This window comes from Zingiber officinale, chromosome 9A, assembly GCF_018446385.1.
Source record: "Zingiber officinale cultivar Zhangliang chromosome 9A, Zo_v1.1, whole genome shotgun sequence".
NCBI classification, from domain to species: Eukaryota; Viridiplantae; Streptophyta; class Magnoliopsida; order Zingiberales; family Zingiberaceae; genus Zingiber; species Zingiber officinale.
In genome coordinates this window covers 58463875-58476309 of record NC_056002.1, presented here as the reverse complement: position 1 = coordinate 58476309, position 12435 = coordinate 58463875, and the positions used below count along the sequence as shown (strand labels likewise).

At 34.6% G+C, this 12435-nt stretch overlaps 1 protein-coding gene across 1 annotated transcript; it reads right to left on the bottom strand.

Moving 5' to 3' along the window:
* Positions 1 to 893: 893 nt before the first annotated feature.
* Positions 894 to 4711, bottom strand: LOC122021659 (CASP-like protein 4A1). Its single transcript, XM_042579807.1, has 3 exons — positions 4232 to 4711; positions 4012 to 4147; positions 894 to 1281 (listed from the first exon to the last, which is right to left on the bottom strand). The coding sequence occupies exons 1-3, from the start codon at positions 4654 to 4656 to the stop codon at positions 1090 to 1092; spliced, it is 753 nt and encodes a 250-aa protein (XP_042435741.1). The 5' UTR covers positions 4657 to 4711; the 3' UTR covers positions 894 to 1089.
* Between the last annotated feature and the right edge of the window lie 7724 nt (positions 4712 to 12435).

The following is a 12435-nucleotide window of genomic DNA, read 5'->3' as shown; positions in this document are numbered from 1 at the left end:
GATAGAGTTAATCGATATAAATGGCATGAGACTTTATATGGTGAGTAAAGCAGTTGCGCAAGAATGGATAAATTAGAGGTGGATTGGACTTGAGTGTGAAAGGGGTTTCTCGTAGTGGGTATAATAAAAAAAATATATATGTGTAATTATACTTCTTTAATTAGACTATTAAAGAAGAACAATTAAGGATCTTAAGCGGGGCTGGGTTAGAGCCGATCATTATATGTATCCGTCCTTTCATTCTGCTAGAATTTTTACAAGTTTTTTTTTTTTTTTTGTTTTTTGTTTTTTAACAAGTCTTGCACTTGATCCATTCTTCACAATCTTCATTAGGGATGACGTTGAAATGGTTTCAAAATTAGTTATGGCACTTACAACTATGGTTAGAACTACCTAATGGCACCCCGATCATTATATGTATGAGTCTTTGATGTGTTGTTGCCAACTTTAATTCTTGTCACCGCCACTTGTTCAATATGATTGAGAAAGTAAAGGTTGGTATTGGTAGCTCCCGGTATATGATGCGATGGTATGGTAAGCAATAGGTCAATATGATTGACAAAAGTAAAGGTTGGTATTGATAGCTCCCGGTATATGATGCAATGGTATATGGTGTGATGGTAAGCGATAGGGACGGATTAATAGGGACGTTAGGGACGAGCTATTCGTCTTTTTTGCCACTACTATGGTAAGCGATAAGGTGAGATAATCATGCAATGGAGGTTAGTTCGATTAAAATAAGTGAACAATTAGAAATAAGTGATGGGCTAAATAGCTAAAGCAATCCACCTATTTTCTCATCTGTGAACAGATTCTCTTTGGACTATATATTCACAAGTTAAAGCATGGTCTCAAGTTGCAAACAGCTCTCTGCTATTGCTTATATCTATACAATACCATCAATCGAAAATCAAATGATCAACTCGTTAACTAAGCATTGTTTCTTCACATAGCAGGAAGCTGAAACAACAACAACAACGATGCTTGTGATACTTCAACATCAAGCCCTCACTGCCATTATCCAATCCTTCAGAACTATAGAAGTGAAAAAGGAAAGACACACGAATCCTTCTTCGTTGCCAAACTAGATCAGAGGTTCCGGCTAAAGAGTTTATGGGCAGAAATTAGGGCGCTGAGAGCAAACACAAGGAAAGCCAGGAATGATATGGCGACAGAACCAGTAGCAATATTAGGAAATGCATCACTTCCCCAGTTGGACACCCAGTCATCAGTTCGAGCAGTAGCCGAGGATGATGAGGAAATCAAAAGATATGCCAGTATCTGTAATCAGAAATAGAACAATTAATTCATGCACCCATCAACTAAATTACAAAATAACAGAGCAAAATTACTCAATGTCAATTTCCACAAAAACTCCATGATCTAATAAACTAAAATCCCTATTCCTACAAGCTAAACTACACCCACAACATTACAACACAAACATAATTAATACATAATATCAATAGCTAACTCTAACCGTGTCTTACTAATATAGACTCTGTGATAAAATAAACAACTTCACAGTATATTAGGTTTGATCAAGTAGGTTGGTCTTTTGTAATTCTATTAGATGTTAGCAATGAGAAATATAGAAAGTTGTAACATTGAATCATATGTTTAACATGTTTGATGTCAACCCATCTCCAATCAAACGCAGCTTTCTAATTCTAACCCCTACCAAGCATGAGAACACATTGTCAATGCTCTCGCATCCTTGTTTCTGACCATGTAAAAGAAAAGAAAACCACATTCTGTCAGGAAAGGTGACAAGCAACAATATTGTATATTCATACTCTTACTTGGATAAGAATACATTCTGCAATTTCCCATTCTTGTCGAACACAGAAATCATAATACCTATTTACAAAATAATGTCCCTTATCTTATGGTTTAGTTGCAAATGTTTTCCAATTCGACGCATTTTCAAAATTTACACTCCCAATATTAGTACTAGACTTACAACTTACCTTTTCTTTGTTCTTTCTATCTCAGAATAATTTCATTTAGAGGAAGCATAGACCATGCATAGAGATTCATCCCAATATCTGGCAACATATCATCACTATACTAATGAAGCAGCATGGACTTGAATCACACACTTTGTTTAATGACCTAATAATACAAAAATACACTCATATTCCTTAATAGTAACAATTTTTAACTAATTTGTCTACATATATTCTGATGATCAATAAATCTCTAAAATCATCGGCGATACATACTTATGAGGTATCAATACCTTTCACTGAAACAGGAAAAAAGTTTGTCTTGCTCTTCATAAATCAAACGACACTACTTTATTATAAGTAATTTCAATGATCTACTACTTCTTAGCAACTGAAAGAAATTCCCAAACTGGTCTCAAATGACCTACAATTTCAATTATAGTGAACTGATTTCATATTTGCATACAAATATCCATTTGTGTAAAAGAAATATCCAGCCACCAAAAGAAAAGGATAAGTTGACCATTATTTACTAAATATCAAGTCTTCAAAACATGTAACTGAATGAAATGTCATAGGATGAAAAATTCTAGTGTTCGGAATGTAGGCAAGATGATTTCAGTCAAAATAGTGGTTGATCCACAGGTTAATAGGATGGAGTGATAAAACTCTAATTTTAGAATACCACATCCTCAGATAACAGAACCAAAGAAATCCTACAGATGACTGAAGCTAAGAGACCACAATGGGTAGGCAATATGATTTCTTTAGTTTCACATTGATTACTCCATGAGTTAATAAGGTGGAAAGCAACACCACCGGTCAAGTACCACGGATGAGGAGAGGCAATGCCACCAGTCCACATAAGTGGAGGCAAACATTGCTACACTTGTGCAATTACAAATTACAGTGTAATTTTAATCATGCAAAAATAATGAAATATTAACCATAATCAATGTTTTGCTTCTATCTACATGTAAATTTAGTGCATTCATACTTTCTTATCTGGTCATTATTTAGAATGAGTCATGAAGCAATTTGTCCTGTATTATATAAATCTATGTCTGAGGAATCATTTATTGAAGGAAATAAATTGTCTTCAAATGGATTCAACAAAAGCATTTAGCAGCAATTATACATTGCTTCCTATTAATTAATACAAGTTGTTACAGATACATTCCATACATAAAAGATTGTACCAAGAATAGTTGTCTACAACTTCATTATGGGTGGTTTTTTCTAAACAAGTAGATGTCGTATGCTTTTATTAACATTGCCCTAAATGGTTATTTATTTGTGAGCAAACTTGGTGTTTGACTTGGTAAAAGCTTATTAATGTTTGTTCAATATAGACAAGATCAATTAAATGAATAAGTTTGAATAACTGATTAAAATAAATAAAAAACTTGAACACATATTTTATTCAACTCGTTAATGTTCATGAACAAAGATTGTACACTGTTCGTGAACAATGTTTATAATCTCCTTAAACAAATTTTATGATCCATCTTCATCAGCAAAGCTCTTATCATAGTTGTAAATAAACAAAAAAGCTCTCACTAACCAACCAAATGAGTTTAAAAATCTAAAAGTTTCAAATAATCAAACAAACTCGAATTGAGCTTGATAACATCTAAACAAATGAAGCTCAAGCTTGTAAAAAGAAACCAAATAAGCTTGAACAACTTTTTCATTCATTTTAAGCTCAGTTTGGCTTGGGTCAGTTACCGTATCAAACAAGTTTGAAAAACACAAAGCATGACTCAATTTGCCTTGTTTATAGCACTATGGTTACTCCATACATAAAAAATAAATTACTTACATTCGTATAAAAAGTTTTTACTTAGCAAACAAATACTGAGAAGAGATGACTACTTCTAGAGGTTAAGACAATTTGTATATTTCAAAAGAGAAAAACTATTAGTTACTCATTAAATCATCTCAGAATTCAGTGGAAGTATATCAAAATGCTTAAAGCAATAAATCAAAAGATAACAAAATCTTCTAACAAACTAATTATTTAAACTAACATACGCAGAAAGAACACTTTAAGTTGGTATACCTGATCCATGGCGAAGTCGAAGTAGTCACCCAGAGGACGGCGTATGATGTGTTTCGCCATAACCTTGTTGTGGACTTGCGAATACAACTGGAAACCAGAGTAGACGAATCCAATCACGTTCACCGACACGCAATAACTGCACGCTCGCAGGGAGGATCATCATCAAAGCTAAAATTTCTAGGTTACAATTAGAAGGGGGAAAAACAGGGACTGAACCTACCGGTATTGCTTGTAGCGGTGATAGGAGTCGAGGGCCCATCCCTTGTCTCTGTCAGAGGAGAGAACGGAAAAGGATACGAGGCATAAAACCGCCGCTGAAAGTCGCGCGGCCACCGCCGCACGATGGATGACCTTCTCGAGGCGGCCCCGGCTGACGATACCCGTGACTACACGCGACCTGGAGCCTGAATCGTGCGGAGCCGCCTCCCTCTGACCGTTCCACGGGTACCAGTCATGAGGAGGAGCAACGTTGGCCTCCACTTTCGCCGCGAGCGTCGAGAGATCATGCCGGCTAGCCACCACGGCAGGCTCCATAGGTGGGGGAGTTCGTATCGGAGTGTTGTGAGGCGGAGGCGGCGGAGGCGGCGGAGGGAAGGCGGGGTCGTCCTCCTGGCGGAGCGGCGATCGGATGGGTTCCGTCGTCATCACCTAGTTGCTCGTTTCGGATGGGTTAGGTACAGCGAGGGGCGATTTATCTCATCAAAGCGGATTTTGCCGTTTTAAATTCTTATATTTATTTAAGGTAAAAAGGCACTTTTAATTATCATAATAGATTTATAGTCAAAAGACACGCTTTACTTTCCATTGCTTCGCGTAGTAATTAAACTGATTTAATTTGTTAAAAATAAATAAATATAAAATACTTTTATATTAAAATCATTTAAATATGTTCAAAATCATCTTTAAAATTATGGTAATAACTAACTAATATTGCAATAATTAAGTGGTTATGAAATGACTGCTATAACATTGTAATACTCAGTCAATGACTATTATACTATTGTATCAATCGTAGTAGCTATTTAAATAACTATTATAAAATATTGCAATAATTCTGTTATAAATTTTAATTTTTTAAATGATATTACTCAAATTTAAGCCGACTAAGTTGATAAATAATTTTTTATATAGAAGATAATTTTGCTCGTGTTCATCAAGAACAAGATTAGCTCTCAAAATTGCATAGTATAATCTTTAGGGTAAACTCCTAACACTATAGGAAATAAGTAAAATGGTAAAGAATTAGCAACGAATTTATCATTTATAGCTAAATATTACTATTTAAGACTAAATATAAGATCGTCATAAATAATAATATTTTAAAAATAATTTTCACACAAAAAAAAGATTTTAACGACAAATTATAAAATTCATCACTAATAGCTTTTCACTAAAAAAAATAGATTTTTACATCGAATTTTACAATGAATTTAAAAAATCGTTGCAAAAAAAATCTACGTAAAAAAAATCAAACTATACATTCAATAATTTTTTCCATTGTAGATTTTTCAATGAATTTTCAAATTCATTCTTGATTTTTACGACAAAAATAAGAAATTCGTTGTAAAATTTAGGATGAATTTTATTTTTATCACAAAATTAATTGAAAATTTACAAACGCAGATCAAAGATGAATATTTTTTCACCGCAAATTTTCCAACGTATTTTTAAATTCGTTGCTGATTTTTACGACGAATTAAGAAATTCGTCTAATTTTATGACGAATAACTAAATTCATTGCTTAAACATACATAATTCTATGACGAATTTAGAAATTTATTGCAAATTTCATCACAATTTTTTTTGATACATTACGATATAACGAAAAAATTTTATCGCAGAATGTGTTGAAAAATGTAAAAAAAAAAAATCCAGAAAAAATTATTTTCTGCATTTAAACTAGTTAATACAAAAATAGATATCAAATTGTAAACCAAATCCATACAAATCCTATCCAACAGCAACAAAATCAAACTATATATTAAATCAAATCACAATTCATACATCAAATACAAACACCACAAAATATCTAATATTCATACAATCCAAACATTTTATACATCAAAATTAAAACATCACAAAAGATCTAATATCCATATAATCCATACAATCCAAACATCACAAGAAATTTTAAACAATCCATACATCAACAAATATCTAATCCAAACGTAACCAAATCTTCTTCTCCATCTTCTAATATCTTTTTTTTCCTGCATTAAAATAAAAATACAAATAATATCATTGATTACAAAAAAGAAATTACTACATATGAACAAAAAAAATAATACTCACTTACTCCGACATTGATTTTCATTGAGTCTGACCAATCTTATTTGAAACAAAATAATAGTATTAATAAAAAAATATTCACAATCAAATAATTAATGTTCAAAAATACTAATTATGAGATAAATAATATTCATATAAGAAGATCCATCACTTACCATCATCGCCATCCCCACCATTATCACGAAAAAAAAATTACTTTGAACAGAACTCAACAGAAGATTTCTTATAATACAATTTTATTGTCAACGCATAGCTCTAATTTCTTCATCTCTAGCTCTCATTTTTGCATCTTGAGCTCTCCTTTCTTCATCTCTTTCTAATATTATGCCCTTCAAATGTAAAACCTTTTAGTCAAAGTATTGATCTGAGCCGTGACTGTTGTTCGAGTGGAAAATGATTTATGGGAAAATCTATGATTTTTACTTAAAGAACTCATTCCCTCTTTCTGTCCCCCACTAGTTTCAAGTCATAAATCTAAATTATTACCGATAGATGACTCAGTTTCCTCACTAACACATGAACTCCTCTGTGCTATCTCGAGCTCATCAGAATTTTCCTGTAATATAATGACAAAATTAAAAGAAATTTATTATAACAATAATTTAGAAACACATATATTTTTAATTACTTCAAACATTCATTGTTTTAGCTCTAGTCCTACTCCAAGACTTATCTTTTTTTTTTTTGTAAAAGTTTTGGTGAAAGTTTCTATGAATAAATGTTCCTTCCCCATTTCTTTGGTCTAAAAAAAAATAGGATTAGAAATAATGAAATAATCACAGATTAAAAAATTATTAAGAGAGTTAAAAAAATTATTAGAAGAATTAAAAATTTATCATTCTGTGTCTATGCTCATCGATATTAATTGAACCTCCTGCATATGTCGCATATGAGTCTTCAGAATTGTCCCCTCGGATGGGTCTAGTGGATAGCATATGAGGTGTTGCCACAATAAGGTCTGGGGTTCGAATCTCGGCAGAGCCGAGGTAAATACCTCCCTTATGTGCTAGTCACTATTCCAAAGGCTAGTAGCCGCCCGTGATTTACCTCCTCCGTGTTGGCCTTGGGACGGGTTGGCGGGAGCGCTGGGAGCGAGCGTATTCACCTTTTGCCACATTGCCACATTGCCACAATATGAGTCTTCAGAATTATAAGATTGATTTAATCTATTCTATTGACTCTGTTGCTTACTTTTATTGGTTGCACAAAAATTATTAATCTTAGTCTAATTATCTTCTGTGATACAAAGTGACTTTTTCCCCTTTTGTTTAGAATGATTCAGAGTATGGTGAATGTAATCGCCACATTTTTCTTGAAATATTTTAATTTCTAATTCATAGATAGGGTTCCAATTATATGTCCACTGAATAGAAAATAAAACAGTTGAGTATATATTTAATTTTATTTTAGGTATAAAATGAATCATTTATACCTTAAACTCGCTCCACCATAACTCTTTTGTTGATGATGGAGTGCTTGAATAAGATATTGAATCCCCCATCCAATGATTATTCATGATTCGATTAATTTCGTGAATAATAAGTACCGAATTTTTGAACCTATGGTGAATGGTGACTATTAAATACAATAGAAATAAGAAAAATCTGAAAATATAAGATAGGGGTGACCATATTTTTAAGATCCCTAAACTAGCAATTATAATTGACCATGTCTTATAACTACCATCCAATCCAATCCAATGGTTGAATAGTCCAATGATTTAATATATTAAACACATGAAGAGTATCGTTGGATGCTAATTAAAGATTTTTCAGAGTTTTTCATAAATCAAATAATGAATAATGATCCTACACTAATCTAAAGTTCTAGTTGGAAAAAAAATACCACATCAAAACACTCTTAGAGCTTTTTATTATTGAGAATAAAGATGCCTAGTTGAAAATAAAGTAGTACATCAAAATATTTTCAGAGTTTATCATAAAATGAAAGGATGAACAAAGATAAAATAATCTCATGATCTAGTTGAAAATAAAGTAACTTGTTAAAACATCATGAAATATAAGCATTACCAAAGCATTAAGTAGATAATATTGTTAAAATAAGTAGAGGACAAGTATATATCATAACTCATTGATGCATATATATCATAACTCAATTATTAAAACAAAATAAACTTGATAAAAATTGACAATTTAAGTGACCAAACCAAAGTTTAATCCTACTTTACAATAAGACTTATAAAATATAGGGTAAACAATTAAAACATTATTTTTATACTTACGAATCTCTGCAGAGGACTATAAATAATTGAATATCTTGGACCTCAAAAAATAAGTATCTGGTAGGAATTGGATATGCCATATGTGGTGGAATTGGTATTGGTGAATGTGATGGTCCTGGCATAGGTGTATGTGATGGTGCTGCATCCTTTTTTGGGGGTTAGAAAGTGTTGGATGTGTGGATGTGAACTCCGTCTATGCCCACCCCATCTAAAGATGTTTTAAAAATTCAAAAATATGATAAAGTTAAAAATATAATGATGCATAATAAATAACATGAAAAAATTTACCATATTTGTTAAGAGAGAGAGAGTCTGAGAATCCCGCAACGATAGATATCACCTCTAATGATCTATAATATATAGTAAGAAATACATAGCATTAACAAATAACATATATAAGCTTCACCTCTATTGACCTATAATATATAGCAAGAAATACAGAGCATTAACAGATAATATATATAAGTTTACAAATGAGATATTAGATATACAAAAAAAATAATACTACAATTTTTCTAAATTTATAGATTAAAACTAAATTTACTCAAAACAAATAAATAATACTATTGGACCCCGTGATAGTTTTGATGTGATCAACCAAGTTAGTTAGGTCCTGCTGTGTTTGATCCCTGTGTCTGAGTGTGCAGGAGCTTAGGAGCACAGGAAGTCGAGCGGAAGACGCAGCTAGCGAGAAGGACGGCACGGGAAGGGAGCCGACGGGCTCGGTGCGTCCGAAGGACGAGAGAGCTGTGGAAGAGTACTCCGGTGGGCGTGAAGAGCGTGCGCGGCGTTCGAGGGACGTTAAGCCGGGACGGAAGGCTGCTCGAGGAGAAGGCCGGGAATTGGGTTCGGGTGAGCCCTATTCCGGTTGGCCGCAATCACCCAAAAGAACGGAGCTTCGGAAGCCAAAGCGAAGAAGAAAAGGAGTCAAAAGAAGCTGGAAATTACTGTAGCAGAAAGTTACTGTAGCAGAAGTTACTGTAGCTTGAAGGCGCCTTAAACAAGCTTGAAGGCGCCCTTGAAGGCGCCTTCAAGCCTGTTCAAGGCGCCTTGAGCAGGCCAGTTTGACCATTTGTGCTGCGGATAAAGTTTCATCCGCAGATCGAGTTGGAGGTGCCTTGGACTCTCGGGATAAGATTTCTAGGGCCTATATAAAGGCCCCTGGAGCTAGGAATTGAACAACAACTCAAGCATTCAATCTGTAGTGTTTCCTAGCAATAGTTCTGAGCTTTTGAAAGTGTAAAAGGCTTCTCCGCCTTCAGCAAAGGAGAGTTTCTTTTAGTGCGCTTCTACTGCCCTGGATTAACAACCTCCTTGGTTGTAACCAGGTTAATTCTTTTGTGTCTTTCTTTTACTGTTTTATTATTTTGTTAACTATTGCACTAACTGAGTTGAAAGTACGAGGAGGGTATAGTTACTTTTTGTTTTTAGCAATTCACCCCCCCTCTTGCCGGCCTCCGCTGCACCAACAAGTGGTATCAGAGCCTGATCGCCTCAGAAGGACTAACCGCCAACTGAAGCACTACGATCAAGACGATGGCCGGAGTGAACATCCATCCCCCGAAGTTCGACGGAGACTTCGCCACATGGAAGCGCAAAATGGAGGTATTTTTTAAAACGAATTTTGATATTCTTATTACAATGAAATATGGTTTTGCAGCGCCGAAAGACAAAGAAGAAAACATATGGAGCAAGAAGGAGCAAGCCGATTTCGTCGCCAACGGAAAGGCAGAGTTCCACCTGCTCAGTGTGCTGCCACCACAAGAAGTAAATCGGATCGGAAGCTACGACTCAGCGAAAGATCTCTGGAAAAAATTCCTGGATCTACACGAAGGTACTTCCGAAGCGAAGCTAGCGAAGCGCGACATCCTCCTGAACCAGTTAACGAACCTCCGGATGAACCAAGGCGAGAAGGTAGCGCAACTCCAAGCGAGAATCAAGGAGCTGATAACGCAACTAACGAACCTTGGAGAAGAGGTAACCAACCGGGATTCCATCCGATACGCACTCAATGCCTTCCCGAGAACTCCAGAGTGGGCCTCCTTAGTAGATGCGTATTACATCTCTAAGGACCTCGAGGTAAGTACTTTAGAACAATTATTTTCCACTTTCGAACTTCACGAATCTCGAGTTTCAGAACCCAATGGAGCAGAGAAGACCAGTCAGACCATAGCTCTAAAGGTAAAAGTAAACAGTTCTGACTCCGAAGCCTCAGTCGACGAATCCGAAGCGGCACTACTGGTAAGACGCTTCAATAAGTTTTTCAGTTCTAATAAATTTAAATCGCAGAGACATCATCGAAAGAAGAGGATGGTTCACTGCTACAATTGCAACGAAGAGGGGCACATCAAAGATGACTGCCCAAAACTAAAGAGAAAGGAGAAAGAAAGAGAAAAGTCAAAATACAAGAAGCCAGCTCGACCCAAACACAACCTAAAGGCCACGTGGGATGACTCATCGTCCTCCGAATCCGAAGTCGAAGAATTCTCGGGATTAGCACTGATGGCCGACCATCAGCTAGAAGAAACGTCTAGCTCAGAAATGAGCATAGATGAAGGGGGAGCAACCTCAGAAGAAGAAAGCACTAATGAAGGGGGAGCGTCACCGGATCAGGTAAGTAAGGTACGCAACCTAACCCCAAATCAATCCTTTAGATTTATTAAAGCTCTTTCTAGAGAATTAGATAACTTAGAAAAAGAAAATGAAAATGAAAATTTGAAATCAGAAAATGAAAATTTAAAATTAGAAATTGAAAAATTGAAAAATGATGCATGCTTAAAGAAATTTCCAAAGTCAAAAATTAGAATTTATGGTAAATTAAATTGGTATATAAGGAAGCATCAAGGACAACTTAGGAAAATACCAAGAAACTATGTACCCCCTAGATTTTTGAATAATCCTGTAGGAAGGAACCTCTATTGGGTTCCAAAATCTGTGCTTAATTAATCTTTCAAAAATTAAAAGCTAACAGTGAGAAAATTAAACATTGAAATTCTTTATGGAAGCTTTGTCTAAGGAAGTGGTTGTTGCTCCAATAACCAAGAAGGCCTAGTGCCTCGCCACGACCTGGAAGCTAAAATATTGAAAGAAAATGTTTAATTAAATTTCTGAAAAAGCATTAAACAAGAATTAAATAATGCTTTGAAAGTTTATCAAATATTTATTAAAATAAACAAAAAAAAAATTCTTAGAAATTTTCTCTTGAAAAATTCTATCTTATTTTTAGTTAGAAATTTTTTTTCTGAAAAACTTCATATGACTTAACTTTTTTTTAGGAACGGTTAAAAATTTTATTTAGGATTTTTTTTTTACTTAGAATTTTTTTTGGAAAATTCAATTTAACTTCGAAATTTTTTTCAAAAATTCATTTTTTTTCAAAGATTTAACATTACTTGAAAACATTTTACTTAAGACCCTATTTTTGCTGTGATCAAAGGGGGAGAGAAAAGTACAAGTTTAGGGGGAGTTAAAAAAATTTAAAATTTCTGTTATTATTTTTATAAAAAGTGTTGTAATTTTACTAATTGTAAAAATTATGCTTAACTTGTTAGTTTAGTAATTTTTTCTTTAAAATTACTCTTTATGTTTATTTTAAACCCTAACTTGAACTTGGGTTGATGCACATCAAAAAGGGGGAGATTGTTGGACCCCGTGATAGTTTTGATGTGATCAACCAAGTTAGTTAGGTCCTGCTGTGTTTGATCCCTGTGTCTGAGTGTGCAGGAGCTTAGGAGCACAGGAAGTCGAGCGGAAGACGCAGCTAGCGAGAAGGACGGCACGGGAAGAGAGCCGACGGGCTCGGTGCATCCGAAGGACGAGAGAGCTGTGGAAGAGTACTCCGGTGGGCGTGAAGAGCATGCGCGGCGTTCGAGGGACATTAAGCCGGGACGGAA